The sequence below is a fragment of the Muscardinus avellanarius genome, assembly GCF_963383645.1.
Source record: "Muscardinus avellanarius genome assembly, chromosome: 21".
Lineage (NCBI taxonomy): Eukaryota > Metazoa > Chordata > Mammalia > Rodentia > Gliridae > Muscardinus > Muscardinus avellanarius.
In genome coordinates, this window is record NC_137807.1 from 14,746,074 (window position 1) to 14,772,435 (window position 26,362).

Genomic DNA, 26,362 nt, shown 5'->3' on the forward strand with positions numbered 1-26,362 from the left:
GAGGCGGAACTTGTTTCTGGAAGGACTGTAGTGGGATTTGTTTCTGCTGCCCAAGATCAGCCATGCTTCACAAGGTACAAGCCGGTAAGCCGTGACTCGAGCTCTTATCCTCGAGAAGGTGGTCGCAAGCCGTCACCGCTGCGTCTCCCAGGCCACTGCACTGCCTTGGTTACTTCAGCTACCGATGCTCACGCCCTTACACGGCCACCCCACACACTGCACTTACCAGTGTGCCCTGTGCCAGGGCCTGGGGTCCAGATGTGCAGCCCTGGCGCTCAAGCTAACAGGCACGCAGAGCTCTCCGTGCTCCCCCACCCTGAGCAGCCCCGTCCTCCCGATCACGCTTACTCACGCCAGCCTGGTATCTTGCCTCTACCAGAAAGAGCTTCAGTGCTAAGAAGCCGTCCTTGCTCCCGTGGGTGCCCTGTGGCTTGGCCACCTCCAGGCTGCGGGGCAGCGGCTCCTCCGTCCAAGGCCCTGCAGCCCCTGCTTGTTTGGGGGTTGGGGCTGCGGAGACAGAGAGCAGCGAGGCCTGCATGGCTCGTGGAGCTGAGGAAGGCAGTAGGAGAGAAACCAGCCGCGAAGCCACCTCTGTGGCCCCAACTGATGCTGGACACTGGGAGCCCACTGGTGAAGAACGGGGGCCCAGGGAGGTGGCACCACCCAAGGAGGCTGAGGTCCTCAGTGCCAACAGGAGGGACAGAGCAGCCGTGTGAGCCCAGGGCGTGGCCTTACCCTCGCAACTGCTGCTGAGAACCCGGCGGACAGTGGGCCGCCTCCACCCAGGACTGAGGACGGGCCTGGGGAACCGGCAGCCCGTGGCTTGAGCCAGCTACGGGTGAGCCTGTACATTTATTTAACTTTTAGTAAAGTCCAGAAATGTACAGAAGTTTCTTGTTTGTCCATGAGTCACCCAGCCAGGGGTGGGAGCCAGAGGGAGACTGAGGCAGGCATGGCGGGTAGAGGGGCTCCAGCATGCACACTCACACCTGCCTGTCTGTCGTGCTCTGTTGAAGCAGAGGCAGGAGATGAGGCTGGAGCTTCACCTGAACCTTGAGCATCTGCTCCTTGCAGAATACCTGGTGCAGGGAACCTAGTCCACCTGGTCCCCAAGCTGTGAGCTTCCTGAAGCCTTGAAGTTGGGGTGAAGGAGTGTATCTTGGGTGTCTAGGCAGGACCACGCATATGTGAGATTTACTAAAAATGTCTCATTAGAGCCGGGCGTGGTGGTGCACACCTGCAACCCCAGTACTTGAGAGGCCGAGACAGGAGGATTGCAAGTTTGAAGCCAACATCAGCAAGGAGTGAGACTCTCGGCAACCTAGTGAGACCCTGTTTCAAAATAAGACAGGCCTGGGTGTAACTCAGAGGTAGAATGCCCTTGGGTTCCCTCTTCAGTACAATTAAAAAAAAAAGGCTCATTAAGACGGTGCACGCTTATAATCCCAGTATTGGAGAGGCAGAGACTGGAGGATCGTGGTTCGCGGACAGCCTCAGCTACTTAGTGAGGCCCTTTGCAGCTCAGTGAGACCCGGTTTCAAAATAAAGAATAAAAAAAAGTAGGGCAGGGGGATGTAGCTCGGAGGTCGAATGCCCCTGGTTTTTACATCCAGAACTGCAAAAAAAAAAAAAAAAAAAAATTCAGCGCTAAAAAATCACTCAAGTTTTGGTTTCCTCAAAAATTCCTGTGTTCTTTTCTGTGGTAATGAGGATTACCCCCAGGAACATTCTACCTCCAAGCTACACCCCCAACTTTATTTTATTTTTATTTATTTTTGGTGGTACTAGGGTTCCTGGAAGCCTTTCTACCTCCGGGCTACACTTTCAGACATATTTTTTATATTTTTAATTTGGAAACAGGTCTCTTAAAGCCAGCGTGGCTGGCTTCGAACCTGCGCGATCCTCCTGTCTCTGCCTCCCAAGTGTGGGGATTACAAGTGTGCGCCACCACGCCCGGCTTTGTTTTTATTTTGAAAGAGGGTTTCGCTAGGTTGAAGAGGCTGTCTAAGTTGTTCACTGTCTGAGAGGCTCACTACGTTGCTGAGGCTGTCCTCTAACCTGCGATCCTCCTCGCTTGGCCTCCCAAGTACTGGGATTACAGGCGTGTGCCACCACACCGGTTCCTCTTCTTTCTGGTGCTGGGGACTAAACCCAGGGACTGTGCATGCTAAGCACCCACGTCACCACTGAGCCCCAGCCCCAGCATTCTGACAATTTATTTTTGTAAACTAGTTGGCTCAGAGACACTTGTTTTGTCAAGCTTATGTGAACTCGAGGATAAGTACAAAAGTTTCCCTTGGTCTGGGCATCCTGGGGAGCCCTTCCCTCCTTTTCTAAAGACTGCTTCTTGCACCAGGCTGAGGGGGAGGGAGAAAAGACTTCCTTTGCTTGTCTTCCTTGAGCACTACCCGGAAGGAAGCCTTGCCACTCGGGAGCCTTCCTGCCTGAGGCCATGGAGGTTCTGGAAGCAGAGGTCCACTCGGCCCTTAGTGGGAGCACAGCAGGGCGGGCCTTGCGTAAGCCTCTCACCCTATGGCCACGTCTTTGCCTGGACTCTGGGCCAGCCCAGGAACGATCAACGTCTCGGGCAGTGTGGACGCGCCAGCCCAGTGCTTTAACTTGGAGAGGGAGAGGGGCTCGGCAGTGCTGGAAACCTGGGTCCCGTGCGCGCCTTGTCCTCGGAGCGGGTGGGCCGCGGTGCCCAGGGACTGGGCTCAGTGTGCAGGCACTGCTGCTGCGCTCTCTGCGGGTGGAAATGGGGACTCGCTGGCTTTCTTCAGCTTTTTCTTCCTTTTCTTCTTCGTGATTCCGGGTGACACCTGGTCCCTGCTGCTCCTGCCTGGCTCCCCCTGCTTCTGCCCTGGGGCCCCACTGCGAGGGGTGGCGATGGCCGAGTGCAGGCCCGCGGTCTCCGTGGCTTTCTTCTTCTTGGCCTGCGTCTCCACCTGCACAGGGCCATGGACGGCTGACTCTCGGAGAATGTCAGAGGCTGACACGGCCGCCTCCCGGCATCGCTGCCACTCGTCGTTGCTGTCCTCGCTGCTGCAAGGGAGGGCGGTGGGGTTGGCTGGGTCGGAGCAGGCTCCAAGGCCGCCCTGGCCGCCCTCCCTCAGTCCAAGCCACAGGCCGCGAGGAGAGCTGAGACTCGGGACGGTCAGAACAGGGTTCCAGTGCTGGCTGCTCTGCACACCGCCCTCTGTCATCTAGGGACTTGGACCCTCAGTGTCTTCACCTATAAAATGGGGGTCTTAATAGAACCCAGGCCTTACAGGGATGTCTCAGAGGGCAGATATGATAAAAGGAGTCTGGCCCAAAAAGAGAGCTCAAAAAGCAGGGAAAAAAAGCTGGGCACGGAGGCACATGCTTGTAATCCCGGTACTTGGGAAGCTGAGACAGGAGGATCAAGGTTCATGGACAGCCTTAGCTACTTGTGAGGCCCTCTGCAACTTAGCGAGACCCTATTTCTTTTCTTTTTTATTTGGTGGTACTGGGGTTCCTGGAAACCCTTCTACCTCCGGGCTACACTCCCAGACCTATTTTATATTTTTACTTGGAGGCTTGCTTCAAACCAGCACAATCCTCCTGTCTCTGCCTCCCAAGCGCGGGGATTATAAGCATGTGCCACCATGCCTGGCTTTTTTGTTTTTGTTTGTGGTGCTGGAGGGGGGGGGCAGGGGCTTTTCTACCTCTGGGCTATATTCCCAGACCTATTTTATATTTTATTTGGATACAGGGTCTCACTAAGTTGCTGAGAGCCTCACTAAGTAGCTGAGGTTGGATTTGAACCTGTGCAATCCTCCTGTCTTAGCCTCCCAAGCTGGGGATTACAAGCGTGTGCCACCATGCTCGGCAAGTGAGACCCTATTTCAAAATAAAGAATAAAAAATAGGGCTGAGTGTAGAGCTCAGAGGTAGAATGCCCCTGGTTCTATCTCCAGCACCACAAGAAAAAAAAAAAAAAAAAGAAAAAGAAAAGGCTGGGCATGGTGGCACACATTTGTAATCCCAGCATTCAGGAGGCAGAGACCGGAGGATCATAGTTTGCAGACAGCCTCAGCTACTTAGTGAGACCCTTCGCAACTCAGTGAGACCCTGTTTCAAAAATAAAAAGACAAAAAAATAGGGTTGGGGGTGTAGCTCGGAGGTAGAATGCCCCCGGACACCCCTGGTACTGCAAAACAAACAAACAAACAAACAAGCAGTAAAGATCCAAAGCGCCCCTATGGAGCCTCTGCACCCTGCGCTGGTGCACTGTTCCTCCAGGCTCCTGGGCGGCCTGGAGGAGAGGGTGTGAGTTCTCACCTGGAGCTGGAGTTCTGTCGCTTTCGGTGGGGTCGGGGAGAAGCTTCCTGCTCCAGGCCTCCGGGGATGGATGTGAAGAAGAGGCGGAAACCTAAGAGTTGCAGGGCAAAGTCATCGCTGCCAGATGCCAGCCCCCCTCCCAGGCACGGAGGCTCACGGCCTCTGCCTCAAGGGCCTCCTGGGTCAGATGCGAGGACCCGGACCAAGCCCCCCGTGAGGAGAGCGAGCCAGGGGCAGGGTGCTGTGGCGTGGCGCCAGCCAGGCGGGGCAGCGGAGCTCTCGGAGGCACAGAAGTCAGCAGTTAAGGCTCCCAGCTAAGGAAGCCTCCAGAGAGGCCAAAGAGTTGCAAAGGCCAGACAGGCTCAGGTCCAGCAGATGAGGTTACCACAGGCAAATGGCTGGTTCAGAGCCTCTGCTCCCAGCTCTGTGCTTGGGGTCTGTCCTTCAACACCCAGCCCAGGGAGGGGCCGAGCGGGTGAAAGACAGCACAGGCACCGCCCCCCTGCAGACACCCAAGGTGCTTCCGAGCCACAGCGCCTGCCAACAGAACCGGGACTCACCGTCATCCTCTGAAGCCGCTCTCTGCACCCCCTTTTTTCTTGGTTCCTTCACTACTTCTGAGATGGTAATGGAGCTAAGGGGAGAGGAAAGAATTAATTTAGAAGGAGACTGGGTAACAAAAAAATGTCTTTGTTCTTATATTAATGGAAAAAAAGTGGGCTTGGTGGTGCATGCGCATAAGCCTCAGCAACCTAGAGAGACTGTAGCTTGGGTTCAATCCTCTAGTACCAAAAATAAATAAATCAAAGGCCGGGCGTGGTGGTGCATGCTTGTAATCCCCACGTTTGGGAGGTGGAGACTTGGTTTGAAGCCAGCCGCGCTGGCTTAAGAAATATATAAAAATATAAAATAGGTCTGGGAGTGTAGCTCAGAGGTAGAAGGGATTCCAGGCCCAAGTACCACCAATAAATAAATAGATAATAAATGAATAAAAATAAATAAATAAATTTAAGTGGAAGCAATGGGACATGTGATCTTGAATATAAAATGGAGAAAAAGCTGGGCGTGGTGGCACATGCTTGTAATTCAGTACTTGGGAGGCTGAGACAGAAGGCAGGCTTACAGCCAGCCTCAGAAACTTAGTGAGGCCCTCTACAACTTTGTGAGACACTGTTTAAAAAAAAAAAAAAAAAAAAAAAAAAAAAAAAAAAAAAAAAAAAAAAAAAAAAAAAACTGGGTATAGCTCAGAGATGGAATACCCCTGGGTTCAATTTCAAGTACTACAAAAACAAAACAAGCCAGGTATGGTGGTACATGCTTGTAATCTCAGGACTTGGGAGGCTGAGACAGGAGGATCACAGGTTCACAGCCAGCCTCAGCAATTTAGTGAGACCCTGTTTCAAAATAAAATATAAACAGCCGGGAGTGGTGGCGCACACTTGTAATCCCCGCGCTTGGGAGGCAGAGACAGGAGGATCGCGCAGGTTTGAAGCCAGCCTCACTGGCTTAGGAGACCCTGTTTCCAAATTAAAAAGTATAAATAGGTGTCTGGGAGTGTAGCCCGGAGGTAGAAGGGTTTCCAGGAACCCCAGTACCACCACACACACACACTATATATATATGCACACACACACACACACACACACACACACACACACACACACACACACACACACTAGGGCTGGGGGTATAGCTGAGGGGTAGAAAGCCCCTGGTTTAATTCCAAGTACCAGAAAAAAAAGAAAGAAAGAGCGAGCAAGTGGAGAGTACACTGGCGCAGTAGGACGGCCGACAGCCCCTGCACCCTCCCACACTGCAACCCTTCATTTGTTTAAACCCCACTTTATTCCAGAAAGTCTGACACATAAGGATACAGTACAACAAAACACATGCCATTCCAGAGGGCAGAGAGAGGACACTTGCAGAAAGAATGAGTGGAGCCAGAAGGTCTTTCCTACATGCTTGCTAGAGAAAGGCCACACTGTGCTCAAGCTTCTTAGCAGCTAGCACGAAAAGGCAAAATGACCAGTCCGGAGGAGTCCGGAGGTCAACTTCTAGAAAGGGCAGACTTTTTTGTTTTGTACTACTGGGGATTGCACCCAGGGGCATTCTACCTCTGAGCTATCCCCCTAACTCTATTTTATTTATTTTAAAAAAATGTGTAACAGGGTCTCAGTTGCAGAGGGCCTTATTAAGTTGCTGAGACAGGCTGCGAACCTGTGATTCCCCTGTCTCAGACTCCCAAGTACTGGTAAAGATTCTGAGCAGGGCGTGATGGCGTACACCTGTAATCCCAGGACAGCCAGCCTCACAATTTAGCAAGACTTTCAGCAACATAGTAAGATCCTATTTCAAAAGGTAAAACAGAAAAAGGCCTGGGGATGTAGCTTGGAGGTATAGTGCCCCCAAGTTCAATATCCGGTACCAGATGGGCGTGGTGGTACATGCTTGTAATCCCGGTACTTGGGAGGCTGAGACATGAGGATTGCAGGTTTGAGGATAGCCTCAGCATGTAGTGAGACTCTCATCAACCAAGAAAGACCCTGTTTCCAAATAAAAATAAAAGAATAAAAGGGCTGGGAGTGTAGCTCGGAGATAGAATGCCCCTGGGTTCAATCCCCAGCCCCCCCCCCCCACACACACAGCCACATGGAGGTTGGGGTGGAGATGAAGGCCTGGGGATGTAGCCTATGGTAAAGCACCTGCCTAGCATGCACAAGGCCTTGGGCTCAATCCCTGGCATCACAAAGCAATAAAAATAAAAATAAATTAAGCCAGGCGTGGTGCTGTATGCTGTGATCCCAGTAGCTGGGAAACTAAGACAGGAGGATTGCAAGTTTAAGGCCAGCCTTGACAGTAAGAACCTGTTTCAAAATAAAAAAATAAAATAGGGTTGGGGCTGTAGCTCAGGGGTAGAATGTCCCTAGATTCAATTCCTAGTACCAAACAAATAAAAATAAAAGATAAAAATAAATATAAAATTCCGATATAGATCCATAGGCAGTTGCAAGAAATATAAATGCCACCAATGCCATACACAATGATAGTACAATAACATAGCCAGGAAACGGAGACTGACTCAATCCATAGCCATTGTTCACACTTCAGTGTGTGTGTGTGTGTGTGTGTGTGTGTGTGTGTGTGTGTGTGTGTAACTGGAGACTGAGCCCAGGGTACTCTACCACTGAATTACATGCCCATCCCTTTCATTTTGAGACAGTCTTCTCAAACTGCACAGGCTAGCCTTGAATCTGTGATCCTCCTGTGTCAGCCTTCCGAGTCACTGGGATTACAGGCTCCTGGGTTTTGAATCCAGCTTTTGTCACTTAGTAGCTGTGACCTCTTGGCAAGTGACTTCACTTCTTTGAGTCTGTTACCCATCTGTATACCAGGAATGACAAGAGTCCCGACCTCTTAGGGTTGTTGCAAGAATTATTCAAGAAAACGGGCACCAAACACTTCGCATGGAGTCTGGGTATGAGGAGGTGCTCAAATCAGGAGCTGCGAAGGCAATGAAGAATGCCAAGACAGCAGCAGGCTTTTGAGAAGCTCGCACAAAAGCAAAGCACGTCTCCCAAGGCACAGGGAGCCTGCGAGCCTATTTCTGCTGAGTGCTGATGGAGAGTCACTGTGCACGGCGGAGAATATGCTCTCCCCAGTGCACTTGTAGCAAAGCCAGCAATGCGCTGGGCGCCCTTCCCCACTCCCCCATGGCGCCACAGGCAGCCCCCAAGCCTGCTCAGGGGAAGAATCCGGGGGAGAAGGGCGAGGGTGCTGCTATTCAGGCCTGGTCTCTGATCCGACACACTGGCTCAGTGCTGGCCCGTGGGTGCATCTGGTAATGTCTGGAGACAGTGTGCGTTGTCACAACTGGTGGGGCGGTAGAGAGGCCGGGCATGCTGCTCAGCAGCCTCTGATGTCAAGAGCAGCCCCGCAACAAAGAGCCTCGCTGGAAACGTCAACAGTGCCCAGGTTGAGACACTGGATCTAACAAAAGGGACCAAATAGAGGTTTTTTTTTTTTTTTTTTTTTTTTTTTTGTGGCACTGGGGACTGAACCCAGAGGCCTTCTACCTTTGAGCTTCACCCCCAGCCTGATTTTATTTCTTATTTGGAAACACGGTCTTGCTAGTTGATGAGTCTCACTGCTTGCTGAGGCTGGCCTTGAACCTGTGGTTCAGTCTCAGCCTCCCAAGTACAGAGATTACAGGCATGGTCACCATGCCTGCCTTCCATTTTTTTTTTTTAACCTGGGGACTGAATCCAAGGACTTTCTATCTCTGAGCTACTCCTTCAGCCGTATTTTATTTATTTTTTGCTTTGAAACAGGGTCTTGCTAGGTTGCTGAGTCTCGCTAAGTTCCTGAAGCTGGTTTTAAACCTGTGATCCTCCTGTCTCAGCCTCCCAAGTACTGGGATTAACAGGTATGTAAAGCCACATGTAGCCCAACCTGATTCTTTTTATTTTTTTGTGGGGCTGGGGATTGAACCCAGGGGCATTCTACCTCTGAGCTACACCCTCAGCCCTAGTTTGTTTATTTATTTGTGGTACTGAGGTTCCTGGAAACCCTTCTACCTCCAGGCTACACTCCTAGACCTATTTTATATTTTTACTTGGAAACAGGGTCTCTTAAGCCAGAGAGGCTGGCTTCAAACCAGCGCAATCCTCCTGTCTCCACCTCCCAAGCGTGGGGATTACAAGTGTGTGCTATCACACCCGGCTAGTTTATTTATTTGAAAACAGGATCTCACTAAGTTGCTGAGAGCCTTGCTAAATCTTTGAACTTGCAATCCTCCTGTCTCAGTGTCCCAAGTAATGAGATTATAGGCATGCGACACCACACCGAGCTCCAACCTGATTCTTTTTTTTTTTTTTTTTTGGTGGTAAAGGAGATTTGAACCCAGGGCATTCTATCTCCGAGCTACACCCCAGACAGATTTCATTCCTTATTTGGAAACAGGGTCTTGCCAAGTCTCCGAGCACCTCACAAAGTTGCAGAAGCTGGCCTCGAACCTGTGATCTTCCTGTCTCAGCCTCCCAGGTACTGGGATTACAGGTGTGCAGCACCACGCCTGTAATATCACTCCTTGCCCTCTTGTGGTGGGGATGAGCTCCTGCTTCTCAGGGCGCCTCTCACCCTCACAGCGGCAGGATAACGTGGGTAAAGAACCAGGGCTTGCGTGGAGAAGCAGCTGGCGGAAGCCCGGCTCTGCTCCGTATTCTGGTTGCTCCACGCAGACACCCCCTTGCTGAGATTCCCGCCTCCTCCCCCAGGAGTAAGGAGAGAAGACGTCATGGCATGCTGCTCAGGAACGCTTGAGAGCGCCCTGTCTCGCGAGGGCGAGGGAAGGGAAGGGACGCGTTTGCTGACCTGTCCAGCAGGGCTCCCAGCTTCCTGGCTACGTGGGCTCGGAACTCGGGGGTGGTCTCGAGCTCGTTGCCGTCCTGCTCGTGCTCGTCCACCTTGTGCCTACAACACACACGAGAGGCTCTCACTTGTGCCGCTCGGAGCTGCCCGCGTGGACAAGCGCGGCGCGCGTCCTGTCCACTCGCACACCCCAGGGCTGACCTCTCGTCCGGCCTGCGCAGGGAACAATGTTTTGTGGAATGAGTAAATGGAACTTCTACCCCAAGTGCACAGTACCTGAGGCTTGGTTGGGAGGCTGGCAGCTGTTGATGTGCGGCATCTGTGGAAAAAATGAAAACGGCGGCATCTATAGGAACAATGCCAATACTTATTGCGTGCCAGGAACTATTTTATATGATTTCATATATAACTCAGGAATTCTTCCCCAATACCCCACTAGAGAGGTTACTGTTAAACTCATCGTACAGAAGAAGTCAAGGAGATTGAAAATTAATTCAGCCAGAGTCTAATAGCTAATTATTCCAATTTAGTTTTTTATTTGTGGGTACTGGGGATTGAACCCAGGGGCATTCTCAGTTGCACCCCAGCCCTATTTTGCCTTTTTGTTTTGAAACAGTCTCACTAGGTTGTCGAGAGTCTCACTAAATGGCAGAGGCTGAGCCGGGCATGGTGGCGCTCACTTGTAATCTCAATATGTGGGAGGCTGAGAAATGAGGATTTCAGGTTTGAGACCAGCCTCAGCAACTTGTGATACTGTTTCAAAATAAGGAGTGAAATATGGCGGGATATAGTTCAGAGGTAGAATGCCCCTGGGCTCAATCCCTAGTGCTCCCCCAAAATAAAAGAGTGGCAGAGGCTGTCCTCGAACCTGTGATCTTCTTGTCTCAGCCTCCCAAGTACTGAAATTACAGGCATGTGCCACTATGCCTGGCTTTAAATTTTATTTTGCAGTGCTGGCAATAGAACCCAGGGGCATTCTACCTCTAAGCAATACCTCCAGCCCTATTTTTTATTCTTTTTTTTTGAAACAGGGTCTCACTAGTTGCAAAGGGCCTCACTAAGTAGCTGAGGCTATCTGCGAACCGTGATCCTCCTATCTCAGCAAGTACTGGGATTACAAGTGTGTGCCACCACGCCTGGCTTATTATTATTATTTTTAAAAAATTTTTGGTGTTTAGGATTGACTCTAGAAGCATTTTACCTCTGACCTACACTGCCAGCCCTTTTAATTTTGAAACAATGTCTTGCTAAGTTGCTGAGGCTGGCCTTGAACCTGCGATCTCCTTTGGAAGGTTGAGACAGGAGGATAGCAGGTTTGAGGCCAGCTTTAGCAATTTAGTGAGACTCTCAGGAAGAGACTTAGTAAGACCCTGTTTCAAAATAAAAAAGGGCTGGGGTGTAGCTATGAGGTAGAATGCACCTAGGTTTAATCTCCAGTACCAAAAACAAACAAAAAAATCAAATCACTCAAGAATGTCTAAATGTCTAGTATTTTGCCTGGCACACAGTTGGTACTTGACCAATAACAGTATTAATAAAGCCGCTTATATATATATAAGCAGCTACACTTGCTCCTTCTTTCCCTGTGTGGTGCTGGGGACTGAACACAGGCGCGCTCTACCACTGGGCTACATCCCCCGCCCTCCTAGAATTATTTGAGATAGGGTGTTGCTAAGTTGTCCAGGTTGTGATTCTCCTGGCTCAGCCTCCTGAGTTGCTGGGATTACAGGTGTCTGGCCTAATGGGACTTATGTCACGAAAACAATGACTTGTAAAACGGATACCCTGGCTGCCACTTCGCAGGTCTAAGCTTGTTCATATTTGAGAATCAGGCACTTAAGATTTCTGGAAGTTATGTTACTTGGCCCAAACCATCACTTCATACCAAGTCTTGACACTGCCACATCAGAATCCATTACATCAAAGCAGAAGCAACTGGGCTGGGAGTCTGCTGGAATCCCAGCCCCCACTCAGCCGTAGGCACCCTTTGGGTGAGGCTATTCATTCAGTAATTATTTTCCTGAGCACTGTGCTAGGTCCGGGGAATAGCATGGTGAAAGAATGGGCCAGATCCTAGCCTTCATGGAGTTCACATCACATAACCTCTAGGGCGAGCACTGGCTAGGAACACAGTGCTGAAAGAGAGGAAAGAGAGAAGACGAGTGAAAAGGCGAATTGTAGAAAGAAAGGAAAGGGCTATCTGGGAAGGAAATCACGGTGTGATGGGGCACATGGAAGGCTGGTAACCAGATTTGGAAGGCTGAGAAAGCTTTCCCAAAGAGGTACTGTCTCAGCTATATTAAAAGATGAGCGAGAGTTTGGTGGGGAATACGTGTAGTGTTAAGCCACATATCCGTCAACATTTATTGGGCCTTTAATATGTGCCAAGTACTACAGACACATCATCTCAGTTACTTCTCGACCTTATGGGTTGGGTACTACTATTATCCTCACTGTACAGATGAGGAAATTTAGGTACAGTGACATGTAAATACTTGGCCCAAGTTCTTCCTGCTGGTGAGTGATGGGAGATGGAGACAGAGAGGCAGGTCTGAATATAGAGCCTAGGGAGGAAACTACAGTTCTGGTATTCAGAGGTAAGAGGGTAGAGAAGGATTTGGAATTTATCTGTGGAAAGTGGAATGTGGCAGGAATACGAGGGAGGGGCAGGGGGGGAATGGATCACCAAAGGGCTTATAAGTCTTTGCCATGGTCTTCTTTAGCCACCTAATAAAGCCAGGATCCCTTCTCAGAATAATGTTTTAAATACATAAAATGCAACATATAGACTGCAAATCCCCCTGCCGGGCATGGTGGCGCACGCTTGTAATCCCAGTACTTGGGAGGCCGAGACAGGCAGATCTCACAGGTTCAAAGCCAGCCTCTGCTACTTAGTGAAACTCTCAGCAACTTAGTGAGACCCTGTTTCCAAATAAAATATAAAACTGGTCTGGGAGTATAGTCCAGAGATAGAAGGCCCTTGGGTTCCATTACAGTAACACACACACACACTACTGAAATTTTGTTAGCATAAAAATAAACAGCCATGCTGTATATGGTGATACATATCCATAATCCAAGTACTTGGGAGGCTGAGACAGGAAGATTGCAGGTTGGTGAACAGCCTATGCAACTTAGCAGGACTCTTTAAAATAAAAAATTAGATAGGGCTGGTGTGTAGCTTGGAGGTACTAAAACAAACAAACAACAACAACAACAAAAAAAAAACAGCCAAATTCATGACATTAATATATTTGTTTCTTTACTAACATAGATATTTATTTAAAAAGATCTAGGAATAAGTCTAAAATTACTATGATTTTTTGGTAGGTATTAGGAATTGAACTTAGAGGCATTCTACCTCCAAGCCAAACCCCCAGACCAATTTTATTTCTTATGTGGAAACAGGATCTCACTAGGTTGCTAAGAGTCTCACTAAATTGCTGAGGCTGTCTCTCCAACCTACAATCCTCCTGTCTCAATCCTCCCAAGTACTAGGTCTACAAGCCCAGCTCTTACTTGATTTTGATATTATTATTATTATTATTATTATTATTATTATTAGGTGTGGTGGTACTGGGGTTCCTGGAAACCCTTCTACCTCTGGGCTACACTCCCAGACCATTTTATATATATATATATTTTATTTGGAAACAGGGTCTCTTAAGCCAGCCAGGCTGGCTATGAACCTGCATGATCCTCCTGTCTCCGCCTCCCAAGCGTGGGGATTACAAGCATGCGCCACCACGCTCGGCCTTGATTTTGATTTTAAAGCAGAAATGCATGTGCATGACTTCCTAACATTTGATTTAAATAGGTGTTTTATATTTTATATATTTACAAAGATTGTAATGAGATAAGGAAATCTGGTGATTTCTGTTGTAATAAAGTAACAGGTCTTATCAACAGGACTGTGGCTTGTTGCTCACACACATGATGAAAAGTGATACTAAATTTTGGTTTGGGGTTAATGGAAGTAAAGATATTTTTCTCTCACTTCAAATTCAAGGACCTGCTGGATTTTAACCATGATTAGGCGACCCTATAACGAGGGGTTTTGGGATTATTCCCAGGGCATTAGGGAGCCTGCCAAAGACAGTGATGTGCACCAGACACAGCTCCTTGGCAAGTGGAGGTGGAAATGGCTGGATTCCAGAGTACAGGGAGCCAGGCTGCCAGTCATCTCAGGGAGGTGTCTGCCTTCCTGTACAGAAGAAAGCAGTCAAGAGTCATTTAGGTCTCTGTTTCTTCCACTGGGATAATGGAACCATATTCCTGTTGCCCTTGCCCTTGCAGTGTGTGTGTGTGTGTGTGTGTGTGTGTGTGTGTGTGTGTGTGTGTGTGTGGACTGGGGATAGAAACCAGGGGCAGCTACACCTCCTATTTATTTATTTATTTATTTATTTATTTATTTATTTATTTATTTATACTGAGGATTGAACCCAAGGGCATTCTACCAGTGAGCTACACACCCCATTCCTATTTTATCCATTTTGTTTTGAAGGAGGGTCTCGCTAGGTTAATGAGAGCCTCCTCACTTGCTGAGCCTGTCTTGGAACCTGTGCTCCTCCTTGTCTCAGCCTCCCAAGCACTAGGGTCACAGGCCTACACCACCACACAGGGCTTCTGCTTTCGACCCCGACCCCGTGGTACTCGGGAGGGAACCTAGAAGAAGCATTCTACTTCCGAGCTATATCCCCAGCCGATTTTATTCTTTATTTGGAACAGTGCCTCACTAAGCTGCGGAGGGGCTCACAAGTTGCTGAGGCTGGCTCGCGATCCTCCTGACTCCGTCTCCCACGTCCTGGGATCACAAGCATGCACCACCGCGCCCGGCTGCCCTCGCTTTGAGCCTGATCCCCACGCCGTTTGGAACTCTCTTGGGGAAGAAGTCAAGTCTGGTGACTGTCCTCACCAGCCATGCTCAGGCCCCAGAGGAAGAACCCACGCCCTGAGGACGGCCTCCCTGATCACAGCTCCCTACCGGCTCTGGGCTTCTCTGCTCCCCGCGGGCGCTGCTCCAAGCCCCAGGCTGGCACCGCAGCCTCACGGCACCGCGCCAGCTCCTCCGCATCGCTGCTGCTGCTGCTGCTGCTCTCGGAATCGCTCAAGGCACCACCGGGCGCCGCCATCTTGAACTACCGCAAAGGAGTGTGGGAAACATCTCCATGATTAACCTTCCCGCGTGGCTCTGGAGGGCGCAGAGCATTGTGGGAATTGTAGTTTTTTGACCTTGACCTTCTAGGATGAAGGCAGTCCTCAAAGGTGATTGCTGAAATGGTCTAAGATCAACGTCTCCAAGCTTTTCTTTCTTTCTTTCTTTCTTTCTTTCTTTCTTTCTTTCTTTCTTTCTTTCTTTCTTTCTTTCTCTCTCTCTCTTTCTTTTTTTCTTTCTTTCTTTCTTTTTTTCTTTCTCTCTCTCTCTCTCTCTCTCTCTCTTTCTCTCTTTTGTGGGTGTGGGGATGGAACCCAGGGGCATTTGACCTCCGAGCTACAACCCCTGCCCTGTTTTTTTATTCTTATTTTGAAACCGGGTCTCACTGAGTTGCAGAGTGCCTCACTAAGTAGCTGAGACTGTCCTCGAACTGCGATCCTCCTCCTGTCTCAGCCTCCCGAATGCTGGGATTACAAGCGTGCGCCACCACGCCCGCCGGCTCCAAGCTTTTCTTGATGAGAGAAATGACCACTGAGAGGAAGGGAATCGCCTAAGGTCACATGAGTTAATGACAAAAGTAGAATGTTGATCCAATAGTGTAGGCATTATACATTTATTACAGTAATTACCAAATCCGCTTTGGGGAGGAGGATTCCAGAGCCATTTTAAAGGAGTTTGTTAAATTGTGGGCTTTTGGGAAGGTCTCACAAAAAACTGAGTCAAAATCTTTTATTAGTTTGGGACCCAGAAATCTGCATTTTTCTAATTGCCTTAGAACTTATTCCTCAGAGTGTAGCCCAAGGTCCAGCAGCAAGTAACACTTGGGAGCGTTGTTAGAAATGGAGATGGTCAGCCAGGCGCGGTCCGCTTTTAATCTCAGCATTGGGGAGGCTGAGACAGGAGGATTGCGGTTCACAAACAGCCTCAGCTACTAAGTGAGGCCCTTTGCAACTCAGTGAGACTTCTTTTCTTTCTTTGCTCACTCTCTCTCTCTCTTTTTTCTTTTTTTTTCTTTTTTTTTTTTTTTTTTGGTACTGGGGGTGGAACCCAGAGGCTTTCTACCTCCGGGCTATACTCCCAGACCTTTTTATATTTTATTTAGAAACAGGGTCTCACTAAGTTGCTGAGAGCCTCACTAAGTAGCTGAGGTTGGCTTTGAACCTTTGCGATCCTCCTGTCTCAGCCTCCCAAGCGCTGGGATTACAAGCGTGCGCCACCAGGCCCAGACGCCCAGCTGTCCCCTGTTTCAAAATAAAGAATAATAAACAGGGCTAGGGGTGTAGCTCTGAGGTAGAATGCCCCTGGGTTCCATCCCTGATACTGCGGGGGGTGGGGGGGATGGAAATGGTTAGCTGGGAGTGAATGCGCATGTCTGTAATTCCAGTACTTGGGAGGCTGAGACAGGTTGATTGCAGGTTGGAGGCCAGCCTTGGCAACTTAGTGAGACCCAGTTTCAAAATAAAAATAAAATAAGACTGGGTATATCTCAGAGGTGTAACACCCAAGGATACTAGGTTCTAGGCCCACTACCAACAGCAATGACAGCAAGAAAGGAGACGGGGAGAAAAGAGACAGGCAGGCAGTATGTTGAGCTCCACAACAAACCCATCAAATCAGTATCTGCATTCTAACCAGCTCTCCCTATGATTTGTATGTGAGGTGTGAGATGTAGGGTCCTAGGGGATTCAGATGCACAGCTTAGTCTGGGAAACACTCTAGTTTTCTTGCCCAGGACTTTTCAAACCTGCCTGCATATAGAAATACTTAGGAGCTGGGTGTGGTGGTGCACGCTTGTAATCCCAGCATTCAGGAGGCTGAAACTGGAGGATCTCGGACAGCCTCAGCTAGTTAGTGAGGCCCTTTGCAACTCAGTGAGACTCTGTTTCAAAAAATAAGAAGACTAAAAATTAAGGCTGGGGGTATAGCTCGGAGGTAGAATGTCCCTGGGTTCCATCCTCAATATTGCAAAAAAGAAATGAAAGAAAGAAAGAAAGAAAGACAGACAGACTTAGGAAACTTTGATTCCCAGGACTGATCCAAGACTGAAAAATTAGAATCTCTGCAGCTAAGTTATTCCGAGGTGAAAGATGATTGTTTTGTCTTTCAAGATGAATGTGTCCAAAACTTCATTAAAATAAACTCTTAAATCGGGAGTGGTGGTGCAAGCCTGTAATCCCAGTACTTGGGAGGCTGAGACAGGAGGATCTCAGGTTCGAAGACAGCTGCAGCAACCTAGACAGGCCTTCAGCAAAATAGTGAGACCAAATAAAAATTGTGAGACCAAATAAAAATTAAAATAGGGGCCGGGCATGGTGGCACACGCTTGTAATCCTAGCATTTGGGAGGCTGAGACAGGAGGATTGCGGTTCACAGACAGCCTCAGCTACTTAATGAAGCCCTTTGCAACTCAGTGAGACCCTGTTTCAAAAAATAAAGAATAAAAAATAGGGCTAGGGGTGTCAGTGTCTAGTGCACTGGAGACCTGAGGGTAAAGCCTTTTAATCAGGACACAGGGGATACAGATTTTCATGTATAACTGTATGGGTTTTTTTGTTTTGTTTTGTTTTTTGTTTTGGTAGTACTGGGGTTCCTGGAAGCCCTTCTACCTCTGGGCTACACTCCCAGACCTATTTTTATATTTTTATTTCTTTTTTTTTTTTTTTGGTGGTACTGGGGTTCCTGGAAGCCCTTCTTCCTCCGGGCTACACTCCCAGACCTATTTTTTTATATTTCTGAAACAGGGTCTCTTACGCCAGCACGGCTGGCTTCGAACCTGCGCGATCCTCCTGTCTCCGCCTTCCAAGTGCGGGGATTACAAGCGTGCGCCACCACGCCCGGCTTTATATTTTCATTTCAAAACAGGGTCTCTTAAGCCAGCGCGGCAGGCTTCGAACCAGCACAATTCTCCTGTCTCCACCTCCCAAGCGCGGGGATTACAAGGGTGCGCCACCACGCACGGCTTAACTGTATGTTTTATTGAGAGAGCATTCAGACTTTTATAGAGAATTAGCTATTTCAGACATTACAAGGTTATCTTAAAGCAACAATGGATGTGTGTAAGTAAAGCCAAAGGACTAATCTCAAACTTAAAGCAACTCTTTGTTTTACAAATAGAAGCAAGGAACACCTGTGACCGCTGGTAACATCTCAATCTGTATATCACACCAATAAGTTTTCTGAGATGTCTAGATTGGGAAGGACATGCAAAGAGGCCTGAGGCCGCTTCCTGACCTTCAAGGGAACTTGGTAAAACTCTTAGCTCACTGATTAGAGGAAGTCTGCTTGCCTCCCAGCCTGGCATTACAAGCTGCTTCTCAGAAGCCAGATTTACTTCCTTAACCCTTTAAGCAGGAGCCTGCATCTCAGTACTCTCACGTAGGGGTGTAGCTTGGAGGTAGAATGCCCCTGGGTTCCATCCCTAGTACTGCAAAATAAATAAATAAATAAATAAATAAATAAATAAATAAAATAGGGCTGATGGTATATCCCGGAGGTAGAAGGCCCCTGGGTAGTACTGAAACGGGGGTTTCTTGAGAGGAAACCCGGCAAGTTCTTGTCTATGGTGAGTGAAGAATGACACCCGCAGACCTCAGGAAGGGGAGTAAAAGGTTTATTTGAAGCAGCAGGGAATGGGGGGAGAGTGGCTAAACACCCTCAAAAGGGCTGGAACTCTGGGTCCAGCAGCTGCCTTTAGGACAATACTTGAGAGTAGCCCAGGCCGAATTGCCTTCAGGTGCAGGCTGCTTTCTTCCAGAGTCCATGCGTGGTGGCGCACGCTTGTAATCCCTGCACTTGGGAGGCAGAGACAGGAGGATCGTGCAGGTTTGAAGTCAGCTGCGCGTGCTGGCTTAGGAGACCCTGTTTCCAAATAAAAATATAAAATAGGTCTGGGAGTGTAAGCCAGAGGTAGAAGGGCTTCCAGGAACCCCAGTACTGCCAAAAAAAAAAAAAAAAAAAGAATATCCTAGGCGCATGCTTTTTGTAACATTGAAATTGAGTCAGGAGTCGCAAAGGAAGCAGAAACCAGCTAAGTTTTTGTGTGAGATCAAGCCTCTTTAATTAAACTGGCACCTTTGGGTGAGGTCTGCTGACCTTAGGGGAAGGAACCATTGATCGGGCAGCAGAGTCACGGTCAGCAGAGTCACAGAAAAGTCACGCCATAGAGAAGAAGTGAGGGTATTTATGTAACTGGGTCTTGGGGTGGGGCTAGTAGCATGGGAATTTTGGTCCTTTTGTGACATCTGGAGTCTCGCAGCATCTGGCGTCTGTCCGGCGATGTCTGGAGTCTTGAGATGTCTGGAGTCTTACGACCTCTGGAGTCTCGCGACATCTCTGCTTCTGGCTTCCGGGATTCACCTCCTGTCCCCTGAAGGGGGAAGACCCAACCTATCATCTCGGCCTTTTGGTGATATTGGGTGACGACTGAGTCAATAACTACTTCCTGCTGTCAGAGGGGACGTCATTATAGGGGCCCCTTGGCCAGGAGAGGTCGGGTCATTAGGAAGTGGGCAGGTGGGGGTATGGCTGAAGCAGGAGTTGATTGAAGGTTACCCTGGACAGCTCGGTAATGCACATTTGTTTTTTTTTTTTTTTTAAACGGGTCTGGGGCATTCAACCTCTGAGCTACACCCCTGCCCTACTTTTTATTCTTTATTTTGAAACAGGGTCTCACTGAGTTCAAAGAGCCTCACTAAGTAGCTGAGGCTGTCTGCGAACCGCAATCCTCCGGTCTCAGCCTCCCAAATGCTGGGATTACAAGTGTACGCCACCACGCCCAGTGGTAATGCACATTTGAATGAACTTTAGCAGACAAGAGGCTGTTAAAAATAAAAGGTAAATTGTGAGAATGGGTCCCAGAGGGGCTATTAGAAGAAAAGGCAAATCATGAGAACAGGTCCCAGGAGGGGGAGGAGCCTAGCAGGTACTGGTCCTTGGAACCCTTCCAGATATGAGGTAGACTGTCAATATCATGTTTTTAGATTCTTGCTTAACCTGATCAGAGTTTAGACATTTTCCTCCATTAGACAAGATTCATTGATATAATAGCAGCATTTTTCCCTGAGAAAGAGACATACACCACCCTTTTCAGCAGTTTTCTTCATGAGACCAGATTCATTAATGTAATAGCAGCATTTTCCGTGAGAAAGAGACGCACACCACCTTTTACAGCAGTGAGTAAGTATGGGTCAGTCTGGTCAAATGGAAAACATGCTATTGGGTCAGAGGTATCAGTAACAGATTTTAGAGAGTTTAATACTTATGGTTTTCTGGCATCCAGAGAGGGAGAGCACTGCGCTGATCCCACCTTGTGGTCAGTCCAACGTTTTATGGAGGGAAAGCAAATAGGTCGCTTGCACAGTGAATTTCCAGACATAAACAGGTGGGCCTGCTGAAATGAAAGCATTAAAGAGAATTATGCTGGTGAGGATCACTGTAAAAGGCCCAGACCACTGCGGTTGGAGATGTTTCGATTGAAGCGACTTGAGGAGGACTTGGTCTCCTGGCTTAAGGGCCTTGGCTGCTGCGTATGGAGCTGCTTCTTTGGTCCCAGGCTGGGGAAGATATCGGTCAGCATGTTCCCTAAGGAGGTGCCTGAGAAAAGACAAGTGAGGGAGATAGGAAGCCAAGGGAGGGGATCCAAAGGGAGAGAGTGACTAAGGAAAAAGGGCGAACGTATAGCAATTCAAAGGGCTCATGAAGGTGGGGCGTCGAGGGTGGCCTGTATGAGGGCCAGAGCCCATGGCAGAGGTTCAGGCCCTGACACCCGCAGCTTCAGGGAAAGTTTTGTTAGATGGTTCTTAAGAATCCCAATTCATTTTTCTACCTTTCCTGAAGACTGCAGCTGATATGGGATATGGAGCTTCCAAGAAATGCCAAGGGCTTGTGCCACCTTAGAAATAAAAGCTGGTTCATTATCAGACTGTAAGGAATTGGGAAGTCCAAAGTAAGGGACAATATCTGAGCATAGAACATTGGCCACCATGCTGGCTGTCTTGTCCTTTAAGGGGAAAGCCTCTACCCAACCTGTTAGGGTGTCGACTATGGTAAGAAGATATTTTAGTTTTTTGTGAGAGGGCATATGGGTGAAATCAATTTGCCAGTCCTGTCCTGGCAAATGTCCTCTCACTTGGTGGGTAGGAAAAGAGGGGCAAAGCTCTCCTTGGGCAGCACAAGTAGAACAGGAGGCACTGGCTTTACTAATCAGCTATTGCAGGAGGGGAGAATAAAACAGGGGGTTTAGGAAATGTTTAAGCACCGTAGGCCCCACATGTAGGGAATCATGTATTAGCTTAACGACCTCTTGGGCCTGAGCCTCAGGCAGGGCGATTTTATCCTGTATCATGAGCCACCCATCCCCTGTGCTGGATACGCAGTTTGGTCAGGTGTTTTTGTTCAGCCAGGCTGTATTTAGGCGTCACTGTGGGAAGAGTTAAAACGATACAGGGGCTGGTGGGCTTGGTTGAGGGTATTGTGATAGCTGTCTCACCATATAATCAGCTTTATTGTTTCCTTTGGCCACTAAGGAGGAGTCTGTTTGGTGGCCCCAGCAGTGGATGATGGCAGCTGAGATGGCAAAGAGAGAGGGAGTTATTTTTGTTGTTGTTTTGTTTTTGCGGGTCTGGGGATGGAACCCAGGGGCATTTGACTTCCAAGCTATATTCCCTGCCCTATTTTTTTAAATTCTTTTGAAACAGGGTCTCACTAAATCGCGGAGGGCCTCACTAGGTAGCTGAGGCTGTCCGCAAACTGCGATCCTTCAGTCTCAGCCTCCCAAATGCTGGGATTAGAAGCGTGTGCCACCATGCCTGGCTTTAGGAGCTTTTTATTACTTACTTATTTATTTTGTGGGTCTGAGGATAGAACCCAGGGGCATTTGACCTCCAAGCTACATCCCCTGCCCTGTTTTTTAGTCTTTATTTTGAAACCGGGTCTCACTGAGTTGCAGAGGGCCTCACTAAATAGCTGAGGCTGTCCGTGAACCGTGATCCTCTGGTCTCAGCCTCCCGAATGCTGGGATTACAAGCATGCACCACCATGCCTAGCTAAGGAGCTTTTTAATTAAGGTGGCATTAACAATGGGTGAACCCTTAGTGGAGAGAAATCGCCACTCTCTCCAAATTGAGGCATGGCAATGTGCTATTAAAAATGAATATTTAGAGCTGGGTGTGGTGGCACACGTTTGTAATCCCCTCGCTTGGGAGGCAGAGACAGGAGGATCACGCAGGTTCGAAGCTAGCTGCACTGGCTTAAGAGACTCTGTCCCCCCCAAAAAAAAATATGTGTGTGTGTATATATATATATATTAGGTCTGGGAGTGTAGCCCAGAGGTAGAAGGGTTTCCAGGAACCCCAGTACCACCAAAAAAAAAAAAAAAAAAGAATATTTAGATTCAGTATATGTGTTTGCCCGTTGTTTTTTGCTAGGTGTAGAGCTTGGGTTAGGGCAATCAGTTCAGCTTTTTGTGAGGTGGTGCCATCCGGTACCCTGGCAGCCTCAATGACTTGAGTTAAGGTGACCACTGTGGAGGCTGCTCTTCTCTTACCTCTGGCATCAGGAACAGAGCTGCCATCAACAAAATAAGTAACATCTGGATTAAGGGAGTGTCTTGAAGGTCCTCCTGGGGCCTCAATCATATCTACACAAGAGTGAAAATCTGAAAATCATTAGGTGAATAAGAATCAGGGCCTGAACCCTAGTCTAGTGGTAGAAGAGTGGCTGGGTTAAGGGCTGGGAGTGAGACAGTCTAATGTCCAGACTTTCCATGAACAATAAATAGAATTCCTGAATGCGAGAAGGGGACAGAAGAGGGAGTGCCCGAGAAAAGAGTTAATCCTGGAGCCTATGTAGGGAAAAGACCTGCAAGGGCAGCTGTAGACAATTTTTTTGTGTGTGTGGTACTGGGGTTCCTGGAAACCCTTCTACCTCCAGGCTACACTCTCAGACCTATTTGATACTTTTTAAAATTTAGAAACAGGATCTCTTAAGCCAGCACCGCTGGCTTCAAACCTGTGCAATCCTCCTGTTTCTGTCTCCCAAGCGCAGGGATTACAAGCATGCGCCACCACGCCTGGCTTGCTGTAGACAAATTTTAAGAGCCTCTTTTGTGTGTGGCGGCTGCCACCAGAGCCCTAAGGCAGGGTGGCTACCCATGAGTAGTGGGGTCAAGCTGTTTGGATAAGTAGACCACTGGTGCCTGGGTTGGTCCCGAGTGTTGAGTAAGCACTCCCGTGGCTATCCCTTGTCTCTGTGTCAATTAAAAAGGAAATTGTCTTACCAGCTTCCTTGAGAGTTACCCTGAGCTTGGCTAGAGTCATAGGGATGGTTGAGTCTGGGAGCCGTTAGTCTTCAGCCAGGCTGAGCAGGGTCAGGGGTTGGGCCTGGTCTGGAAGGGTGGTCCCCCTGTGTTGAGGCACATGGGACTCAACAAGTTTCCAACGGCAGTCACTTTTCTAGTGTCCCTCCTGACCACATGCCAGGCACGGTCTGGTTGGTGGATGTGGCTGAGGGCAGTATTTGTGCCAATAACCTTGGTTACCACATTTAAAACAGGCCCAGAGGTAGTTGTCGTTGCTGTCCTCCACCCCTAGGTGGCACTTATCATCCAGAGGGCTGAGCCTCCACCAGGGCTTGGGCCTGCAAATCTGCCTTTTGGCAAAGTCAGAGAGTACGCTCCATCTCAGCCTGTTCCTCTCAGAAATTAAAGACTTTAAATGCCATGTTCACCAAATCTTGGATAGGGGTCTGAAGGCCGTCCTCAGTCTTTTTTAATTTTTTCCAAATATCAGGGGCTGATTGCCCAGTGAAATGGGTTGTTAACACCACAGATCTTGCCTTAGTAGATGGATTTAAGGCGGTATAGAGGGTAAAAGCCTCCTAAAGCTGATTAAGAAAATGGCTAGCCGGGCGTGGTGGCGCACGCTTGTAATCCCCGCGCTTGGGAGGCGGAGACAGGAGGATCACGCAGGTTCGAAGCCAGCCCTGCTGGCGTAAGAGACCCTGTTTCCAAAAATAAAAAAGTATAAAATAGGTCTGGGAGTATAGCCTGGAGGTAGAAGGGTTTCTAGGAACCCCAGTACCACCAAAAAAAAAAAAAAAGAAAAACGTCTAGGTTTTCATCTGGACCGTGGGTGATTTCCTTAAGTTTATCGTAATTAACTGCTTTATGGGAAGCAGCCCATATGCCATCAAGAAGGCATAGTATCATATGGTCTCTCATTTTTATTCCCTCACCCCCACCATTAGGGGCTGGCTGAGAACCCCAGTGGGCATCCTCAGAAGGCACTGCAGCCGCTCCTGTAGGGAGCGCGGAGTGGGTTAAATGCACCTGGTTGGCCTGTTCTCGGGCAGCATGATTCTGTTCATCTGGGGTTAAGACAGAGGTTAAAATAACACGAAGATCCCACCATGTGAGATCATATGCTTGCACAATGTATTGGAATTCTTTAATAAAATCAGATGAATTGGAAAAAGAACCCAGTTTTTTTTCAATTTGTGCAAGGTCTGGGAGGGAGAAAGAGACATGGATGCAGACTACATCTTCTGCATCAGCCACCTCGTGGAGCAGGGCCAAGAGAGAAGGGGGGGGTCTTTGGAGCAGGTACAGTAACTTACAGGGGAAGGCAAGGTAAGGGTTGGTCCTTTAAGGGAGGATGGCAGGGGGTTGGTAAGGAGCAGGTTAGAGTGAGAGGTTGTCCTAGGGTACGTCGATGAGGAGAGATCTTGGGGACTGGGGTTCTCAGAAAGCAGTGCCTGCATCCCAGTAAGGTCACAAGCTGGTGACTGTGCACCGCCACAATGGCGTGACCAAGATGGCGACCTTGTGACGTCACCACGGCCGGCCGTCACAGTGGGGTGTCCAAGATGGCGACTGCCTAATGTCACAGAGTCACGACTGTGAAAAGTCACAAGATGGTGGTGACTATGACTCAGCAGAATTAGAAAATGGTGGTTGATGGAAAAATGGCTGCTGATGGGAGAGAATGGTTGGAGGTATGGAAGAGAAGAAAAAAGAAGGCCTGGATATAAAGGGCTTCCAACCGTTTACCATACTGCTTACCAAAGTTGCTGAGATCGGTCAGGTTATTAAAATCCAAAGTTCCGTTTTCGGGCCACCGTGACCCATTATTTTGGAATTTTGGCTTCCCATGTCTGGTCTGAGGGAAGAATGAAGAACAGGAAACAGGTGTCCAGGATTTCCTGATCAATATCCCGGAATGGGGGCCAAGGACAGGAGGGATGTCTCCACTCCTTCCTCAGGCTGGAGGAACCAAGAGGATAGACGGGATTTCTCTACTCCCTTCTCAAGGCCAGACGATGACCTGATCATACAGAGGCAACTCTGATGCAGCCGCGTGTTTGGATAAACAGAGAAGCTGGTGGCAAGAAGCCGGAGGACCCGCTGACCAGAGGGAAAAAAAGGAACTTACCCTGTTTGAAAGCCAAAGTGGTCGGTCCAGTTAAGAGTCGAAGAGTCCAGGTTCCTGGGAGTAAAGAGGAGGGCTCCCAAGGGGAGTCACAGGGGCTCAGTGAAATGGCAGTTAAATAGTTAAGTAAAAATTGCTGAAGAAAATGACTGAAAGGCCTGACCTAAGGGTTATTTTCGATCCCCTTGCCCAAGGACTAAAAACAAGATGTCCCTGGTGGTCTAGTGGTCCCTCCCTGACCAGGACAAGATGACATTCTGTGGGCTAGCAGTTGTGGTAATATTCTGGAAAGTGAAGAAAAGTATGTTAAATATAGACCCCAACCTTGAGATAGTTGCCCAGAAACATAGTAACCAATCCCCCCCCAACAGCTAATGCTATAGATCTCCTCCTCCTCCTCCTCCTCCTCCTCCTCCTCCTCCTCCTCCTCCTCCTCCTCCTCCTCTTCTTCTTCTTCTTCTTCTTCTTCTTCTTCTTCTTCTTCTTCTTCTTCTTCTTTGTGGTGGTACTGGGGTTCCTGGAAACCCTTCTACCTCTGGGCTACACTCCCAGACCTATTTTATATATATTTTTTTTATTTGGAAACAGGGTCTCTTAAGCCAGCAAGGCTGGCTTCAAACCAGCGCGATCCTCCTGTCTCCACCTCCCAAGCACGGGGATCACAAGCATGTGCCACCACGCCCGGCTATGCTATAGATCTTCTAAGCCAGTCACGGTAAAGGTCATGAGAACTATCCAATCAATAGAGCCTCTTTGTCTAAAAGGGTATAAAAATAATAACCAAAATATGTTCATGGTTCCCATACTGAACCTCTGTGTCAGTTTATGTTAGGCACCCAAGCTTAAGCTTGAATAAAGGCTCTTTGTTTTTTACATATGGATCGGCTCCTTGGTGGTCTCTCCGGGACAAAGGAACTGGGCACAACACTCAGGGAGGGGTAAAACAAACAAACAAAAAATTCCTCCTGGGTTTCATGTACCAGATGTATGTTGAAATTGAGTCGGGGGTCACAAAAGAGGCAAAAACCAGCCAAGTGTTTGTGTGAGACCAGCCTTTTTAACTAAACTGGCACCTTTGGGCAAGGTCTGGCAAACGTGGGGGAAGGGACTGATGA

General features: G+C 48.6%; 1 protein-coding gene across 2 annotated transcripts; it reads right to left on the reverse strand.

Annotated features, from left to right (window-relative positions):
* Positions 1-2,714: 2,714 nt before the first annotated feature.
* On the reverse strand, positions 2,715-14,812 carry LOC308277973 (protein CUSTOS; the record flags this gene model as incomplete). 2 transcript variants are annotated; one of them, XM_080717523.1, is made up of 6 exons in its annotated part: positions 2,715-3,039; positions 4,302-4,392; positions 4,862-4,935; positions 9,672-9,770; positions 9,945-9,987; positions 14,653-14,812. In XM_080717523.1, the coding sequence occupies 6 exons, from the start codon at positions 14,798-14,800 to the stop codon at positions 2,715-2,717; spliced, it is 780 nt and encodes a 259-aa protein (XP_080573649.1). The 2 variants fall into 2 exon arrangements, with proteins under 2 accessions (XP_080573649.1, XP_080573648.1); XM_080717522.1 differs by having other exon boundaries at positions 2,715-3,042; positions 14,653-14,800.
* Between the last annotated feature and the right edge of the window lie 11,550 nt (positions 14,813-26,362).